The 20,247-nt window shown below is 36.4% G+C and overlaps 1 protein-coding gene across 1 annotated transcript in view; it reads right to left on the bottom strand.

Moving 5' to 3' along the window:
- Window positions 1-18,652, bottom strand: part of LOC125838427 (protein ILITYHIA) — a 41,478-nt gene extending 22,826 nt beyond the window's left edge. The window contains exons 1-21 of the mRNA XM_049517487.1: window positions 18,345-18,652; window positions 13,474-13,850; window positions 13,254-13,385; window positions 12,744-13,125; window positions 12,512-12,658; window positions 12,081-12,392; window positions 11,835-11,908; window positions 11,232-11,308; window positions 11,067-11,103; window positions 10,814-10,980; window positions 9,111-9,294; window positions 7,149-7,226; window positions 6,506-6,625; window positions 6,361-6,420; window positions 4,868-4,993; window positions 4,680-4,779; window positions 4,410-4,585; window positions 2,152-2,448; window positions 1,918-2,034; window positions 1,729-1,830; window positions 1,499-1,648 (exon numbers count right to left, since the gene is read on the bottom strand). Coding sequence (XP_049373444.1) covers window positions 1,499-1,648; window positions 1,729-1,830; window positions 1,918-2,034; window positions 2,152-2,448; window positions 4,410-4,585; window positions 4,680-4,779; window positions 4,868-4,993; window positions 6,361-6,420; window positions 6,506-6,625; window positions 7,149-7,226; window positions 9,111-9,294; window positions 10,814-10,980; window positions 11,067-11,103; window positions 11,232-11,308; window positions 11,835-11,908; window positions 12,081-12,392; window positions 12,512-12,658; window positions 12,744-13,125; window positions 13,254-13,385; window positions 13,474-13,850; window positions 18,345-18,459 — 3,330 coding nt within the window. The 5' untranslated portion in view covers window positions 18,460-18,652. The remainder of the gene's footprint in view (window positions 1-1,498; window positions 1,649-1,728; window positions 1,831-1,917; window positions 2,035-2,151; window positions 2,449-4,409; window positions 4,586-4,679; window positions 4,780-4,867; window positions 4,994-6,360; window positions 6,421-6,505; window positions 6,626-7,148; window positions 7,227-9,110; window positions 9,295-10,813; window positions 10,981-11,066; window positions 11,104-11,231; window positions 11,309-11,834; window positions 11,909-12,080; window positions 12,393-12,511; window positions 12,659-12,743; window positions 13,126-13,253; window positions 13,386-13,473; window positions 13,851-18,344) is intronic.
- Between the last annotated feature and the right edge of the window lie 1,595 nt (window positions 18,653-20,247).

Raw genomic sequence — 20,247 nt, 5'->3', positions numbered from 1 at the left:
TTACAGTCGATTAAGTAAATCAGCAAATATCATAAGACCATACTGTTCAGATACTGAAGTTATTACGCTCCTACGATTTAACTAAAATCAAGCCATTAATTTTTGTCACTTTCAGCTAACAGGAAAGCGGAACTATATAATCTAGGAAGGATCATTTCCTTAGACAGGCGATTGCCCAATTTCTTTTTGAAGAGGTAAATTAATTTATAGATTAGAACAGCACCAAGGATGTGTTATTGGGACCGTACAATGTAGTAAGACCAAAAAAAAAAAGTGTGCCCTGACTAATTTTGTAGGGATTCTAATGTTTGTAGAACTGTTTCAGCTTCATTTACGTGTTCCATCCTACACCATAAGCAAAAGAAAATATACAAATAGACTGTATGTTCTTGGTGGAACTCATAGAATCATCAAAACGTCATTTATTTATTTCAGTCTAAACTGTAAATCAAATACATCCAATAATTTCCCACTTTCTTCGAAGTAGGTAGTAGGTAAAGGGAGGAACAACCATACCAGATCATCTACACAGACTAACCAACCAGAGGACAAAATAATAACACACTTACGCATTAGGTACCAAGATGCTTCCTGAGTAGAACAAATTCTATGAAGCACAGAACCCAAAATTTTTAGATGCATGTGGGTTTTGCACTTCTGTTACGCCAACACTAGTGAGAAAGCATTACATAGTGTACCCGTATCTCCTCATTTTAATTCATTTGCTAGCTTATGTTAATATGCCACTTATACCCCAACTAAAATGATATGGGAGCTGTTAAAAAAATTGAAAGGTGTCCAGGGATGTTTTATGTCACAAGAAGAAATGACAAATTCAAAATCTGAAACTCTCTAGGAAAATAGAAACGCTTTTCCAGCAAACACAGAAGAGAAAATAAGTAAATCCAGTTGCCTCCTGGTCCAGGCAAGCACGTTGAGCTCATGATGTTGTGGAATGTTAAGATAGACTAAAAGTTTTAACTCTTTTCTAACGCGAAATCTTGAATTTTTATACTATTGAAATTTAAAAGCATACCGTACCTGATACCAGTTATCATGCCCACCCTATATATTGGACAAGAGTACAGCAAAAATAAAAATAGACACCAAGTATGTTCACGGGATTCATACACTTGATGAAAGCATTATCCCTTACTGGTCATTGTGCAAATCTGAACAATATATCATTATTACTCCCTCTATTCCAATTTGTTTGTCTTACTTTCCTTCCTTTTTAATCCCTTTCAGAAATAATGTTTCTTTCCTTTTTTGACAACTCTTTAATCCCTAAGACCACGACATTAAAGGGCATTTTCGTACATTCAACATTTCTTTAGTTTAACACCACAAGATTCAAAAGTTCTCTTTACTTTCTTCAACTCCACCAAGTCAAAACCACACAAACAAATTGAAACGAAGGGAGTAATATTTAAAGGGACTGAAAACCCAGAATTAAGCATTTATCACTAGAAAAGTAACTTCTACAAGAATGTAATACCTTTTCGGGATCATGTAAAGCAAGCCAGATGCGAGTGGCAATTTCACTACTTTGAGGGACAGAATGACTAGCCAGAGCAGGAATGCATTTCACAGCATTTAAGCAAGCCATTCTAACATGGATGTCTTTAGCATAAATACCACATAAAGCCTGCAAAAGTCCATGAAACACAAGTGATTATAAGTGTTATGTGGAAGCTCACAGAAGAAATTCATAACCACATCACATACAGGTGCCACTTCAGCTGGTTGCAGCCCAAGGCATAACTCATTTAATGCCGGTCCAATAGATGCTTGATAAGCAGGAACAACACCCAGGACATGATAAAGAACCTAAAAAATCACCAAGATAATCAGTCAGAAATAGATACAGGTATGATAATCAAGGTATAAACAACAAGAAGCTGTAGTGATCGTAACTGAGAGCATTTGAACTCTAGGTAGAGGTAAAAACGAATCCAAATGCAAGAATATTATCTTGAGAACATCATCATGAAGTTTGGTCTTCTTGGGAGATAACAATATTCTTTCCATTATCTACGCATGCAACAAAAAGAAAAATATATGTATATCAGAAAATGTCAGTGTCTCAGTGACAAAGGAAAGAATAACTACCAGGAAAGTAAGGTTGACAGGATCAGACCACAAACTTACAGGGAAAACAAAAGTAAACGAATCCACAGGGAGAGCCCCAGTTTTGCAAGAAATGGATAAGCCGTTTGTTACACGCTCAAAGAGACCAGGCTTTTCATTTGATACCTCCTCACCAGCAGAAGGAATTTTACCCCATAAGACATTAACATCCTCTGACATAATTAACCTTAAGGCTGTTGCAATTTCAAGAGCCCAGTTACAAAGTGGAGTAGCAGTACACTTTGAAAGCTTCACCAGGGTTCCATACGCCACATCACCAACTATTGGTGACCGTAGTAGAGGATTGATAAACTTCACCTAAATATTAGATTAAATAGAAAAGTTAAAGACAGCAACATACAAGGATATGACCCTTAAAATTCAACCTATAACAAGAACAGTTACATAATGGCATAGATTTCTTTTCCCTTGTTATTATAGGCACGTCGAATTAAACCATTTTGATAATACAGAAAAATCTAAAGTTACCAATTTCAAAAAAAAAAAGGCAGAAAAATCCAGAAGATAGAAACTAGTTTGGGTGAAATCTCTAACTAAAGTTCACGAAAACACAAGGATATCAGTCTACAAAAGTGAATCAAGGGAGAAAAGGTTAAGTTGAAGTGTGATAAACTTTAACAAAGATGAAATAAATGGTTACTACCTGGCTCAACACCCACTAACTAAATTAGTTTTCATAACCTTTCGGCTTTTGCTTCCCCTTGTACTACAAATCAACATCTATTTTCCAGCTTAACTATACAGATTTTTTTTTGGATCCAGCAAATTAAAGCTTAATAGGCAGCGCCAAGGAGGTGCTCTAGAGCAAAAGATTGCACCTGACTTCCTTAAATACTAACCTACATAATCTGTAAGGATCTGGGCATTTGGGTATTTACATGACTACAAAAGGTAACTTCACAGTTCTGTATAACACTGATGAATTCTATGAGCTTCTATGTCCTCTATTTGTTCATTTTTACACAAAAAATGACAGCAAGAATAAGCATTCAATCTTGATTTTACTGATGGGTTCTTCCCTATTTTGAAACACCTGAGGTTCCTCTCATTCCAAATTATCCACCAGATGCATGCAGGGATTGTGTTTCACGTCCTTCTTTACTTCTTGGTGATTACTTTTCCATTCCAGAGAAACAGTAGCTCTTGGGAATATGGCATTGCCCATTTCAAGTAGAGCATATACAGAAACATATCCCAGAGTTTAGCTGTCACTTGCAATGCAAGTATATGTCCCAGTTACTTCCATCTCTCTTTCATATGGATAGCACAAACTATATATATTGTAGCCTCTCTTTTGCAAGTTGTCTTGAGTCAAACATGATTGATATATGAAGCTTAGCCACGTACATTTTTGCCGATTTTAAATGGAAGAATATTTTTTTTGATAACTATGGTGACTGGGAGAGAGCGCACCTCAACTAATCCCAAGGGTACATGCTACCTCCCACCTGCACGTGTTAAGTAACTGTGTCCACCAAGGGACAGGTGAGAAGAAATCAACTGGTATTTTTAACCTCATGGTTCTCAACCCACTTCACTGAAGAATAATATTTTAATTGTCCAATTGGACTGTATGCCCACTAATATTAAAGAAAGTCTAACAATATCAGATAAGAGTCCCATCATCAGCTGGAAATACCAGAATTGATGTTTTCATACTGTGGCCGTCAAAGTCGAACATGTCTGAAGTCTGAACTTCAAAGTATGTCACAATAGGCTAACAAAGACTCGCTGCTTTTCTGAGAAATCCATGCTCCTTCGAGCTCTGATAAAATTCAAACTTTAGATGATAATTCAAAGTTAACTCTACTTGTACTCAAAGCACAAATTCCTCAAAAGGCCCACTTTTGGTACTCTTTCCTGACTGACCAGCACAAGCGTTTTCTTCTTTTTAACAAGCCAACAGAAGGTTGCATTAAACTGTTACCATAGAGTAAACCATTTCTGCACAATAATAGGAACAAGGGAAAGATGTTCTAAGATGCTGATTCCTCATTATATATTTTACCATAATAGTAAATATTGGCAGAATCTAATAATCCAAATATTTCCTCTGGATAGTTACAGACTCACAGTGATCAAACTGGAGGGAACAGCTGAAATTTTCACTTCAGTGATATTCCTTACATATTTCCTAAGCAACATAGGCCTTTATTTTATGAATGGGGGTTTGGTTGAGTAGAATATATTAGATGATACCTGCTTAATGTACAGACAAGATATTATATTGGATAGTGGAGAACATAGAGCACACTAACCAAGGAAGGTAGCTGACTGTGAGTGAAGACAGGATTAGCTATGGCCATTTCTCCCAAGGCTTTCAATATTGACGAAAGGTTCTTTTTTACAACCGTGACCTTTCCACGTATATATGCTTCCTCCCTTAGCTGCACCTCACGTGCCTCTTCCTTTGCACTTTTTCCCTTATCTTTATCTAAAGAAATAAAATATAAAGACAGAGGATTAACAAAACTATCTACAATGATTAAATTAAGTTCAATAAAAACAAGGAACTATCAAAAAGGTACCAGCTTTCTTTGATGATTTTCCACCATCTTTTTTCCCAACTCCAGTAACCTCTTTGCTAGAGGGCTCACGCCTTGCAGTGTGATTAGAACTTACTTGGTCCTGTATGCAAAAGCAAACTCCGCCATAAGAGAACTAAATAAGGAAGATATTCAATTCTGGACTTGGGAAAGGTAGATTGTGCACTCACAGGGCCATCACTGTCATCATAAAGCCTAAAACGGCCTTTTGGTTGTTTTGTGTTCTTAGTTGCAACAGATTCAGCAATGTAAACACCTTGTTCAGTCGAAAGCATTCCTTCAGGAGTTTGAAATATCTAAACGCAAGAGAGACAATGAAGCAAATCAGAAGATAGTCGGTAAATACATATTAGGACGGTAAAAAGAAAGAAGGTGAAACAAAGTCAAAATAGGATATAAAGACAATGACATTAAATACACTTATTAGGAAGCCAGGAAACAATAGCTCTATACAACATCTGAGGGAGTAACACGTCAAAAATTTAAAAATTTGGAAATTCTGAGACTTGGAATCCCTTTCCTCCTAAGCCCCTCAAATACTCAAGAAACAAAAAAAAGAAAAAAGGCAGAGAAGGGGTTCTTTGATAGGATCACAGATATAAAGTTTTCAAAAGGCCAAGGAGTTCAGGCCAGTTGGAGGTCATTCGTTCACCAGCATATTTTCCATGGGTTCCTATCCCTCTGGCTTTTACTCCCATAGTTAGAAGAAAGTTTAGTGTCTATTGCACATGGCCTGATTCAAAACGATTAAGGACATGGTTTAATGATAGATTTGATGATGGGGATTTTACTGTTTTCCAAATATATCCTTAGCCTTTTATGAAACATAATTAGCATATTTGTTTTCAATTGTATCTATATAAAAGTCTAAATCTGGTTAATAAAAAGATGTTTCTTTGCAACTAACTGAATTTGTTAGGCAGAATAAGAAAATTAGGCATGTAACTAGGTCTAAACTAAGAATAAAATATTACAACCTAAGGCAGTTGAGGAAACAAAAGAGTTTGTCATCACAAGGATTAGTGGAAGCTGGTCCAGAGTGGAACAGGGTATCAACAGTAATTGGGGGGAAAACTTACAAGATCAAAAGTTCAAAGAATCCTCATAACGTCTCTACCCCCTACCCCAAAGCTCTCGTACAATTGACATGTCCCAAGGGCTAAGACTATAGCATGCCTAAATGCCAGATATAAGATATGAAAATAACATACCCAGATGTAGATCCAGTAATTTGCATTAATATACATACACAAGGGACTGTTTGGACTTAGAACGTTTTTGCTTTTTTCAACTTTTATTTTTCAGAAACTGTTGATTATACATTGTATGCAATTTTTCACTCCAACTTGAAGTTGAGTTTTCCGAGTTTGAAAAACTGGTCTAACCACTTTATCAAGTTCTAAAAAAATCCCTCAGACTTTCAACATTTTTCAAGTGAAATGCATGTCCAAACACAACTTCAATTTCCAAATACCCTTTTTCAACTTCAACTTCAAATACTACTTTTTTCAAAATCATGTTGAAACAACTATTTATTAAATGTTGTATCCAAGCACAAAACATCACAATGATATTGTACACAAGATTACATGATCCATAAATTTCTAAAATTATGTGTTGCAACCATCATTGAATCTAGTGACAGGAAAGGTAATGATATTACCTGAATGTCATTTTCAGATAACATATCATGTGCCAAACGGTCTGGAAGATCGTTGAAGTACTGCCAAGGAGAATTAAAGAATTTATAACCACGTTAAGCAATAACAAGTGACAAACAATAACTCCAAAAGAACCATGCCAGTAACCTTCTCGAACTCCATGTAGGTTTCTCCAGGTAACATGGACATCAAAGTTGATAAGGAGTTAATTGCTGCTTCTTGCGCAAAATGATTATCACTCATCAGACCCGTCGGTCCCAACAAACCCTGCAGGTTAACATATGGGACAAGTTACTAAACATATGAAAATGAAGGATGGTATCCAATTGACCATACACTCTGCTTGGCTCAAGGAAGGGGAGGAGGAACATGAAAGACAGGAGAACTGATTCATTTAGGCTATTATTGATGATTTATTTTTGGTTGTTTGACGCATTTGAAAGGAAGTAAAAGTGTTATACTTCCACCTTTCCATCTAGTTATGGAAGAATTAAAAGGCAATATGATGGGCTTGGATATCCCAACACTTTAAACTTCTCTCGCTCTTACTTCCTTACCAAGTAAGGAAAGAACCCATAGCCAACCAATTTTACTTCCACTCGTCCAACTCCAGTTGAAGTTATTAGGCAATTAGAATAGGGAAGAGGTAATCATAATTTTGACATGATGCAAAACAATATAGTTTTCCAAAACTTCCCATATCAGCATTCCTCAATCATATGTAGATCTTTCAAAAGTCAGTAATGGTCTTTCACAAAAAATGGAAAGTAACATAAAAGTTGCAGTTCACCTTGCACAAACCAACCACATTAGTTGTGACAAGACCAATGGCATCAATACCATGTTTATGCAAACATTTTTGCACCCTCTGACAAACAACAAAAACAAAAGAGGTTTAGACAAATTAAGTGAAATATACATAAGATAATTTCTCAACTAGAAGGAAAGACAGAAAATAAAGGCAACAAAAAAGGGAAATAATTATTAAAAAGAATAAGTAAATTCATCCAAGTGTAAGTAAATCCTGACAAGACCAAACACAGTGTGCATGCAAAAACGATACTCATACAATTGTCTTGTCAAAACCGACTTATTCTATGCATAAGAAGCTCCAACTATGAGGGCCAAACAAACATGTTAGTAATAAGAAAAGATAAAAGTGAACTACTAAGTGCTGCTTCGAAAAGACAAGACACTTTCAAGTACACAATTATCACTATTCCCTTCAACTTTCCTGATAAGTTTCATTTTAAACTGTTTAGATGATTAGGGACATATCTTCATAAACTTCGGCAAGATACAATCTAGTACCAAATAAGCAAGGCATATAGAAAGCTTTATATCCTAGAGGATTTCCGGAGTGCTACTTGTTATCACCATTAAGAGCAAAGTGTATTTGCTCTTGTATTTGTACAAGTGTTAGTAAAGTTGTTGTATAATTGGTAAATGAATCAAATCCTATCCATATTTTAATATTTTATCCTTTAAGCTCATCCGGCCAGACTGAGGAGTTGGCAGTAGGATGAGAGGAAGTTGAATTGCATAAGTACATAGAAACAGGGATATGACCAGGTTCTAAATATTGTTTAGTAGTTTCGAGATTTATGTTTCAGTGACTTATTTTATGGCATTGCTTCTCCTCCCACTGCTACTCTTTCTGCCTGCTTCCCAAACCAAAAGAAAAAGAAGCAAGAATTAAAAGGAAATATTAAATCATTTTAGGATGCATCAGGTAAAGAGCAGATAAATATTCCCTCACCTATATACATTGAGTCTACAAAACAATGACACTGTGGCACAAGTATGGAGTCAAAATGGCTGGAATCTGCTGTTTAGGAGAGCATTTAATGATTGGGAAATCGAGGAGGTTGCTATGTTATTAGGGGTCCTTAATAATTTCCCAGGTACTTCTGAGAGTTCTGATAAGCCAATATGGAAGATACACAACAAAGAGGTCTATACAGTGAAATCATGCTACTGGAAGATGAACCATAATGTCTCACGAACTGAAAGATGGCCCTGGAAACTGCTTTGGAAGGTGAAATGTCCATTGAATGTTTCATGTTTTGTTTGGCTACTAATCAAGAAGGCATGTCTCACTCATGAGGTCCTACAGAGAAAAAAGGCATGCAAATCTGCCCAAGGTGCTTTATGTGTGAACAGGAAGCTGAAGTGAACAACCATCTATTCATACACTGCCAAATAGCTACCAGTTTGTGGAATAGGTTTTTATGCATTTTGGGGGTTAGTTGGGTGATGCCAAAGACTACATTGGAGCTTCTGAACAGTTGGCTAGGAGTTGGAAGCAGAGGTAAAAAGGAAGAATGGTGGAAGCTCATCCCATCATGTATCTGGTGGTCCATATGGAAGAAAGAAACACTAGGTGCTTTGAAGGACAGAAAATTACTTGTCAGAGGATTAAAACAAACTGTATTAGTCTTCTTTTTTTTTGGTGTAAACAAGATTTGGTTGGGGGGGGGGGGGGGGGGGGTGGTAGAAGTAGCAGAGTTCTTAGGAAACTTGTAATCTGATAAACTGTATGGGGTGGGGGCCCATCACACTATGGGATGTAAGTTTCCAATTCATCATTTCTTGGATGATGAATTTTTTCTATGAATACAAGTTACCCTTTTCTCAAAAAAGAAAAAAAAAATTCTTTTTCTTCTTTGGAGGTGTCAAAGAAAAATCAAATCTAATCAACAGCTATTGAGAAGGATCCAGGACATCAAAACAAGAAAGAGTAGTACATTACCCTCCACACAGAATTTCTTTTAGCTGTTCCAATTAGGCATGGATGGTGCGAGCAAAATACAACTTGCAAATACGCTCTTGGTGCAGCAGCCAAAGTAGCAGACGACATTATAATCAAAGCCTTGACCATAACCTCAACAGATGGAACAAATGGAACTTGAGCATCCACTAAAGTTTCAGTATCGCTGCAACAAACCATTGGTCCGATGTTTTTTGAATCAGAAGAGATATGAAAGTACTTGAACATGAAATAGTTAGATATATCATTACTAATTGAACTTTAATTCAGTTAATCCTAATAGATAACCTTTAAAGACCCAAAGAATAATTCCTAATCAGCATTTCAACAAGTAAATTGAGTAGAGGACAAAGGTTTATGTGAGCTTTAAGCACAAACCTCAATTACTGCATGCTTATATGCACAATAAAGGAACAAACTATATGATCCAAGAAAAGAATACACATAGCACGGAACACTAATAGGATTAGGCAATCAAATGAAATATATAAAGTAAAACCATATAAATCAAGTGCAGAGATTTTAAGGAAATGCTGATGTTGGTATACTGGTTAAGAGAATGCTATTTCACCCAAGGTATTGGCCAAGTGGTAAGAAAGTAACATGTGATGTTCGGATCAGGTGCACATCATGGATTAGAACTCTGCCACAGACAAAAGCTTGATATTTAAAAGGAAAAAGGTACCAGTGCAGGCACATCATACTCCTACTTTCGAACAGTGTCCAACTGGCCATCAGAGATTTCTTGGTTATCAAAAAAAGTAATGAAGAGCAGAGAGTTAAAATTTTCTAAAAGTTCAGAGTTAGTGGACCTTGAAAACCACATAGGAGAGGTAACCCACACTAGGCAAGCCCGGTGTGACGAGCTCGACCCAGAAGGCAAACCCCTTGTTTTCGCTGGCAAGGGGTTTCGAACTTGAGACCTCCAACATGGAAGTCCCAAGCCCAAACCATTGGGCCACCCCGAAGGGTGAACTAGCTTTCTTATACCAAGAACTTTATGATTTCAGAACCTTATGCACTAATATATCCATCCATATTTTTTTTTCTTTGAGAAATTGGTACTGTTGTATTCTTCCACATTAAAGATATGTTGGAGACCTCCAAAAGAGAGATAAAGAGGAAACAAAAGAAAGACTAGTTACAGTGCACCTAGAAATTCTACAAATTGATCTACGTCTTCTATACACTGTTCATTACACCAAAAATTAAAAAATATAGTACAACTCCGCTTCACTTTCTGAACAGAACTGGACCTATCCTCAAAATACCTTCCATTCCATTCCTTCCACACTGGCCAGAAGGAATAATTCTCCACCCACTTCTTCTAACTCTTGCTCCCCCCCCCCCCCCCGCCCAAGCACATTTGAGTACTGCAGTATGACTTAGATATGTCACCTAAAATTTGATCTTGTTCCTAGCTAAGATCTATGCATCCTGGACCAAATCAGGTTATAAAATCCATATTACTTAAGAGTAATAGAACACCTAATCTCAATAACTTCTGTCTTTTTTCATGGCTGCAGTGCAAACAAGGTCCACTTCGAGACAAAATGGGTTCTTTTTTCTTTTTTTTGAGATGGTAGACAGAGTGGGTTCTTCAAACTTAATTTTCTTTTAAATCCATTTGTCTAAAGGTTCAGGGTGGGGAATATTAAAGGCATAAGCATGTGTGGAAAGTTCACCTCATCTTTATTTGAATAACCTTTTCACCAACAACAGAGAGATAACTCGAAAACTCAACCATTAAAGTTTCAGATAACTGTGAGGTAGCAGAAAGTATCCTCCTCGTAGAATTATAAGCTGCTCTTCGGATATCCCAATTTGGATGGCATAGTAAAAAGAGTATGAACTGTGAAGGATTAAGAACCGGTTAGAAATAAGGACAAATTCATTAAAGGATGATGACACCCAATTAAATAAACCTTGCCAATTAACCTGCATTAACGTCTTGACTGCAAAAGTCTCCAATACCCTGTAGAAAAGGGACATTCAACTTCAATAATGATACTTCCTGGCAACAAATTAAATATATGCACAGATAGCAAACTGAGAGTGGAATCTTCATCATAGTAGGATTCCCATGTTCACCATAAAACTAACCTTTGTGAATGATCTACAAGCATCACCTCAAAAAGGTCATGACAAGCCAAACAGTCCTCGATTGATAATTTTGAGGCCTGGAAAGAGTATCGAACCATGTTGAGAGTGCATTAAAGAAATTGCAACACAAATTTAAGATTTTCTCATGCATCTTGTATCAAGATATAGGTCCTCGAAGAGAAGGGCATAGAATTATCTTGGCATTATACTTCATACACTGTTGAAAACTTCTTAAGATGTTTAGGAACTTAAACCACTCAAAATGTCAATAGGGGAAAACCAACATCCTGGACTGTCAGGTGATAAAATGTGAAAAAACAACACAAAAGTTTAAGACCTCCCACTAAGAAGAGTAGAGGTAAGGAAGAAGGTAAATGAAATTTGAAGAGATGAGGCCTATGAAAAGAGCATCAGCTTCAAAGCCGAGAGTATTACTTCTAATTGTTCAGACTAAAAGCATGCCAGGAAAAATTGTCAATTCACCGAGAATGTCGTCAACCACATATAAAGTTCCAACAGAGAGAATATCATCTTATGCTTCTTCTGTGCCAACTTCTAACAACAATCATTTAAAATGACCAAAAATTAGCTCAGAATATTCACCAGAGGAATTGTCACCACTGACGGCTCATTCTGTGATACCAATGACCAAATTTTCTCCTTTATTATAGTCTCATCTAACAACAGCAACAAAGGCAAAATTAGAATGTGTGATAAGCAAAAATCCACATGAAAAGAAGTAACTGAATTGAATCACAGACTGTGAAAATTTAGGTCGGTAACCAGTTTTTTGTCACTAGGTCAGTAACCATTATTCATGCACCACAAAACTGAAAAGTCATAATAAACCTGCTTTAACATCCACTGCAGCAAGTTTTGCCACACAGAGTAATGCATAGATGCCATCCAACCGTTGTGCTGCTTTCGTGTAACCAGTTTTAACAAGTTGTATAAGAGCTGCCAGCAGAGGGGACATATGTGGAAGAGCATCAGCATTTTGGCACATTACTCGCAGGCAGCGAAGATGACCTCTTCTAAGTGCTTCCTTCTCTTTGAGGCCTGATGCAATGAGAGATATAACATCGGGCTGAATTGCATCAGCACATTTTGCAGTCCAAGTAGCCAAACAAGATAAACATGCAAGCTTGACCTCTTCATTACCTGGATAAACATAAAGAATAGCCCATAGATCTGTAAGCTAAAGAAGACATTGCAGAAGAAGGAACTGTCAGAGAGAAGCTAGGCACACACATCAACGTAATAAAGATACCGAAACCTACCATCATCCTTGTAACAAGACAAAAGGAAATTACAAACAGTCTTTGACAAGCTGTTAAGGTGTTTTCCTTCTGGGGCATTTGACAATTCTCGCAGTGCATTTATCATGCCAACTCTCTGATAGGGAAATGTAAGCCTTCCTTCTGAACCTGTAAATATTCCAGGTCCAGTAAATTAGTTAGAAAAATGCCATATCAACCAGTCAAAAGGAAAATATAAAGTTAGAAACACAACCTCCAATAACCAATTTGACTGCATTAAACATCGCTTCTATAGCATCTGGACTGCTAGATTTTATGCTTAAGCACCTTACGATGGATACAGCAGCAATCCTTCTATCTTCATCTGCATGTCTCGCCTGTGACAATAACACTGAAAGAATCTCTACAGCATATTTACTCAAATCAAGTTTGGCAGATTGCAGAAGGATTCCAACTGATTCCAAGACAAGCTCCGGATTTCGTTTCAACATCTTGACAGATGAGGGAATGACAGTGTTCTTAAAATCTTCATGTGTCAAACGAGAAAATAATGGAACGAAAGCATCACTGAGGCCCTTTGGTGGTTTTTCTCTTGCATTTAGAACAGCTTTAACATACATCTCAAGAAAATTTTGCTGCAGACAGAAACAACGCAATATATGTAAATATAAAGCACAGAGGAGGCCTAGATGGATCCTAACATATTTGGCTTCAAGTGCCATAACTTCTACATCCCAAGAGTTGCTTGAAAACCAATTCATACCTTCCATTGATCAAATGAAGGTGGATTTGCACTTGAAAATTCTAGCATCAAGAGTATAAACTCAGGACAATCCTTGTAAGTGATCCTTGAATCCCTTAGTTCATCCATGTAAGTTCTGTAAATATCTGGTGCCTGAAAACGGAACATATTATAAAGAAAATTAGGACCTCTAAAACCATGCTTCAATTAAGACCTGCATATTAGTCAGACGAGATGAAACCTTTGAAAACAAAAAGAACAAGCTTTTCTTGCAGGTCCGTCTAACATGGGACGATCCTTGCATACCAATATGCAAGATTGATGCTTGCGCTTGTGCTAGTCGACACACTGCGTTCTTTGATACTGAGGGAAACTGGCTATTAGTTAGGAGAAGACAAGACCAACTTAAGAGTCTGTGGCACCCTATATAGGATTGGAATTTGAACTGTTTTTCCATGAATTGTACAAGGGTTCCAGCAAAAGCTTTCATAAAAAAGGTTTCACCCAATGCTTTGATAACCACATTATCCACTGCAGCCCTTGATCCTCGATCATCATAAATAAATGTTGTACTGAAAATTACTTCTACCAACAGGGAAGCAATTTCAGCGGTCATCTCTGTACAATTCAAATCCAACAGTGAGCTTGAAAACATAAGATTAAATTCTAACATTAGAAACAGTAAATATGCATTCAATTTCTAATAGGAATACTCCACTAAAAAGTAATCTAGAAATGCACCATGAAAGACCACCTGTTTATCACTGTTAATTCAAGACCACCTTATTTTGCTTTTCATTCTCAAAAGAAAGTGGGTATATCACATAAGTAACATTGCACTATCTGTACCATATCCACATGTCAAAATCTGTGCAGTTAATGTCAACAATTTTTCTTTGTAGAGGAGTGACCTAACAACCCCTATACCCGTTTCACCTTATGGTACAGGAAAGACAAATATCACCAACACTCATTCATGTGTGATTTTACTCACTATTTTGAACATGTATCAATGGGAATTAGAAATGCATAGATAACGCTATCATGAAATGAAACAACAGAGAAGATTATGCTTTCAACCCAACCAACACCACCACCACCACCCCCAAAAAAAAGAAAAAACTACAATGATGGTGCTAAAAGAGGTAAAGTAAGCAATTCTATCCTACGGCATCTGATTTGCCATAAGGGAGTCTCTCACTTCCTATGCTGTGATGATTTCTAGTATATTGTGCTATCTTAATGAAACTATCGAAATTGTTGTTTTTTTTGACAAAGATGAAACTATTAAAGTTGTATGACCACTTCGTTGTTAGACAACACATTTTTATTTACTTAATTATATTCTCAACACATCCTCCCAGGCGGGGCCTGGTTCTTTCTTTTCATGTGATAAGCACATGGATATATTTTTTGATAATGGGCAGCAGTGACACTCGATACCAGGACCTCAGATTGCTTTGATACCATATTGAAGATGTATGATCATCTTATCTAAAAGTTCAAGTTATTTGAGAGACCAAACATTTTCCAACTTGTCCAATATATCACAAGGCATATCGTATCCTGATTCACTAATATGAACAAGGACCACTTAATTTGGGGGAAAAAATGATCTCCATCATTTATATGCATTAGTCTTACGGTAGACAAGTCGGTACTGGTTATGCAAACCATAACCAGGAAAGGGTCTCAAACCTTCAAAATGTCATGCAAAAGTTCTCAAAATTATCCTCTACAACAACATTCCCAGTGAAAAATTACCCTCTATAGCTAATATTAAGTATATCACCAATAAAATCCTGGAGACTGTGTACATCTTGTTTGATACTATTATGTAGAAAAACTGCAAGATTCACAATCCTAGAATTGACAACGAAACCATAGCAACTAAGAGTTGATCGAGCAAGAAGAAAAAAAAGAATTGATCAAGCTCTCCTTTAGCTGAAAGTTGCAGGTAAAAGACGGATTTCTTAGATTTGAATCATTTGATGGAGAATGCATGGCAAAGGAGTAAAGAGTGGTAAGATCACCCAGGAAGCTATCAATAGGTAGTGCACGTACAGGAAAGGGTCAAGGAGGAGGAGCAAGAAAAAGAGGCTAAAGAAAGGTCTATTATATTTTTAGAAGGATTCCCGGAGAATGAGCCCCTAAAGTTAGGTTTGCATAAAGCACCACGAAGATAGAACAATATCACCAAATCCAAGGAAATCAAATCTTTTTTTATAATTGAGAAATCCCAAGGGCTAGTCACGCATGGTCCAAACTTGCATATAATGAGCCCACCCCTTTATGCTTCTTCACTAAAATCATACTTTTGTATGTGCATGCTTCTATCCTATGGCATCTGCCTAACCTACAAATTACGTCCTATGCTCTTAATACTAGGCCAAAGCTCTGGCGGCAAGAAATTAAATTGTTCTTTTACAAACTAGAATGAGAGCCTATTAGGAATAGCTTAAAGCTTATGGCTTATAAGGCAAAAGCCATAAGTTAGAAATTTTGGTTTATTTTTGCTATTTTGTCTTAAAAACAAGTGCTTTAAAGCATTTTTTTAATCTTACTCAAACACTATAGAAGTGCTTAAAAGCTATGTTGGCTTAAAAGCACATAAAATAAGCAAATCCAAACAAGCTCTAAGTCTATCACATTGTCACCGAACCTCTTTGTCTTTGATAATCAAAATTTCTCGACACTGCAAACCAAGATGGTACAAAAAAAATATACAATGTGAAGTTGTGGCTCAATTACAACCATCTTGTCAAGTCAACAATAACACTTCCGATACACCCGCAGGTTGCAGCCCCATCTCCTCTCATATTAGAATATTTGTCACGGTTAATTTCCTCCATCACACTAACACGCACATACACGATCACTCAAAACTCATTTGCTACTCCCAATGCAACATAAAGCTCAAACATTTAATTCATGGATTCACTTGTTCAAAAAGAAGATACACAAATCAACATGTCTCCAAGATCGCAAGACTAAAAATATACTGAATGCAACTGCAATTTGTAGCATATTTATCTCATAAATGTCAAATGCATGTCCAAGTTTTATTTTGATGAAGTGCCATATAAATGTTCATATTAGACAAAACAAATACCCTTTTTAAGCACATCAATGCTTTCTAGTCATCCATTAATCACATCAATTTAGTAATGACTTTCTATGCCTCTCTAGGCACCTACAAAAGAAAATAGATGCTTAGTATATTCTTTTTTTTTATCACCAACTAGGGAAGTGCTCAACCTAACAAGGTCGCAACCAAAAGCAATATTTTCAACCAAAAACAGCTAATCAAACTTAGGCAATTGCGCACCTGCTCCTAATTCATTGAGAAACTCTTTTGTGAATTATTAAAACAATAAGAGTTGTACCGTCTAACTTCATTCAATTATGAAGCTAGGATTTTTTTAGCACCAAATTCAAAAATAATTTACATATTGATCATATTTTAGATTTTGTTGAACTGCATCATGGGTGCTCCAGCTAGTTATCCTAGATGTCAAAAGTTCAAGACTGGATTGAGGAATGCAAACTCATCTACGAAGATCCCATGAAGGACTTGTTCAGAACTATTAGGATGATTCAGTTATAATTCGATTTTTCCAGGAGAAATATGGAATGGATGCAGAAACAAAAAAGCTAGTTTCCTCAAGCATTCCCTTCTAATACACCTATAAGTTGAAAAATCTCCACAGGCTTTAACATACTTCCCCATAAAATTTCATGGCTTTTATTCATACCAAAATGCCATAATGGGGGCTGAAAAGGGAAACATGTTGATACTTAGCATTGTAGTACTATGGCGACATAACCATATCCCATACTCTTCTGCAAAAAACTCCATAAACCATTGTCTACTTTCCAATTGTATCAACCAATATCTACCATAAAAGATAATGGTATAAACAATGATCAACTGATTGACCAGGATGAGCAAATAACCAATCAAACCATCAAACACACACCAAGCTGACATTGTTGCTCTTTTCTTCATTGATGGTTCTCAATCTTCTTGATTAATTAATGTGCCAAACAAAAAGCAACTTTCCCAAATACAGGTGCTTCCATCACACACCATTTGAATCCTTAGGGCCACAAGATAATAGCATGTTACAGAAAGCTGCTTGAGAATCTACATTAACTGTAGGAGATCTTGCCGTCAATCTTACTAAGAGAATGCAAATCTATTTTAACTAGTGATTTATATACTTCACTGTTAAATAACTTTTCAATCGTGGTCATAGGGAACAAAAGATAGAGACGTGCATTCAATGAAATGAGAACATTTCCTAACAGATTGTTGCAACCTTTTCCTCAATGCAATCTTATATATGATCAGCTGTTCTTTGTAGGGATGGTCTAAGGCTTTCCAGAGTTGTATGCCTCTTGTCCAGATATCCCCATTCATTTGGTGAACAACAGAACTTTTATTCAACAAAAAAAAAGAAATATTAAATTTGATTAACTTTATTTTTTATGAAGTAAGTAGAATTAATCGATGGCATCAAGAAGATGCAAAAAGTTACAAAATCCAGGAAATATTAACTTAAATAAACTATAAAATTATCTTTGCACATTCGTGAGAAAATCATTTAATTTTCAACAGTTCAAACCATAACCATAGCCTTACTATTCCATTTCCTTTAATATTTCTGTTCCAATGCGCTACTTGGGTATCCAGATAAGATAACTAAAGATAATGACAACCTGTGATCTATTTCTCTTATATGGGTGCACGGATATAAGAACATTTTCTGGATTATTTTCCAGTGTTCAAATGTGTACAAAGTGACTTGAGTTAGTCAAGGTGTAATTTAGACTGAAAGACAATATTTTGATGATACTACTTATTAGTTGAAGCAAAGTGCTACAAAGTAAGAGTGTAGAGTGTATATCTGTAAAGGAAAAGTAATCTGCTCCTTTTGAATGCAAAATGTTTTCCCCACAAAGTATCAACATGGAAAATACTTCGCCAAAATACATGTTTACCGTCGTACCAAACAGACCATACCTCCAAAAAAAGAATTCAAACAATAGCCAACTTGGATGGGAAAACAACAACATGCATATTATAAACCATAAGAGAAAAATGCTGACCAGAATTACTGAGAATTGAAGGAATCTCATTGCGAAAAATCTGAATTCGGCGTTTGGTCGATGATGTTGCGACTGATGAACTAATGGAAGTTAGTGACTCCACTGGACTTGCCATTTGAAGCGAACGCTGATTTCAAGATTTGACTTAGAAGTGACTCAGTAGCCTCTCGCTCCGGAGATTCCAAAAACGGCGGAGAGGGAAGTAATGGCGACTCCACTGTGAAGGAAAATGAAGAGAGAAGCTATGAAAGATGAGATTTTAGGGTTTCAGATGGCTGCAGCAACAAGGCTGCAAAGTGTACTTAATTGAGAAGAGACCACCAAGCAGGAGGGCATTTCAAGTGTTGTCCTTTTCTTTTTTTTAACTTTTGTCTCATTTTTTTTTTAATACTTTATGTAGATCCCTTAAATTTGTCATAATTTTATTTAGATGTTCAAATTATAGCATAACATAATAAAATGGTTTTTATGCACTTTTTAATCATATTTTGAAAATATATTTGCATATTTTTATATTCATTTGTTACGTAGATAACCTAATCACATGAAATGTGTTTCCTTCTTTAATTAAAAATAGCAGCATCAATTTTAAACATGTATGAGATTTTACGATTGATTAAAGTAAATGCCTATAATTTTAAAAGGTGATATACTTTTTTTTTGAACGACCCTTGGGGGGGTCAGGGGCTTAGCAACACCCCCAGGCCTTATCATAAATAAAAGCAAAAGTACAAAGAGGGGGCATAAACCTTACCTCCACCTAAGGTGGTTTTGAGTAAGTTATCCTACTAAGGTTAACCAGCTAGTCTAAGGGAAAATCAAAGAAGACACCTAAGAGAGGACTCATCTCTTTACATATCAACTATGAAATTTAAATAAGGGAGACTCTCTCCTTACAAGGAGAATAAAAAACCTACGCCTATTCACTATAGCTATAATTAAAATTAACCATAGCCAAAATGTAAAAGGGTAGGGTACCAAAAAATATAGAACTTTCTATATATGTCGTAATGAGGTAGTATCAAGGTGGATGCTTGATTCTCTTGAGCTTCTTCCTTCTGAAATTGGTCATCCCCATTTTTTCCAAAACGTAACTTCCTTTTGCTGCTGGAGGAAGTTGCTGGCTAGTGTAGAAGTGCTGGTTTCTGCTGAATTTGTGGCTCCATTTAGCAAGGAAGTCAGTTGTACAGTTGGCTTCTCTGTAGATGTGTCTGCACTGAAAAAATTCACACTGTCTAGTGAGGTTTTAAAGATCAGACACTGCCTACATCAGCTTCCAAGGAGGCTTGTTGGTGGTGGTGATCCATGTTGTAACCAATTCAGAATCTACCTCTAGGACTAGCCTGTTATAACCATTCTGTAGACCCCACTGAATACCATAAACAACAACTTGTATTTCTGCTAAGTTGTTGGTTCCAATGGGGATAGAGAATGCATATACCATGTTTCCTGAGTCATCTCTAATAATGCCCCCTCCTCCAATTCTGTCCGGATTGGTTAATGCACTTCCATCTGTATTCAATTTGAAAATGTTGGGAGGTGGTTTTTCCCAAGTGACTGGATTTACTTTAATATCATGCCTGCACTCCTCAATTATCCTTATAACATCCTTCCAGTTCATAGGCCATTGTATATATGGATAGGTTGTTTGAAATAGAAGGTTGGTGTCTTTGAAAATCATGAATTGGACTCTTGAAATGCTGGATTTCTTCCCTCCATATTTGGCTCTGCATCTATTCTTCCACAAGTTCCAGGAGACCAGTAAAGGGACAACTTGAATTATGAGTTTGTGGACCTCATTTCTAGGAGTGAGACTCCACCACTTTAGTAAGTGATTTTTCAGAGGTGTGTATTGGTAGTCAACTCCAAACAGTCCTGAGAAAAATTTCCAGATATGAGTGGC

The sequence above is a fragment of the Solanum verrucosum genome, unplaced genomic scaffold (assembly GCF_900185275.1).
Source record: "Solanum verrucosum unplaced genomic scaffold, falcon-dt-bn FXZP01000150.1, whole genome shotgun sequence".
NCBI classification, from domain to species: Eukaryota; Viridiplantae; Streptophyta; class Magnoliopsida; order Solanales; family Solanaceae; genus Solanum; species Solanum verrucosum.
Note: the sequence above shows the minus strand (reverse complement) of the source record. Positions and strands in the feature narration are given on the sequence as shown.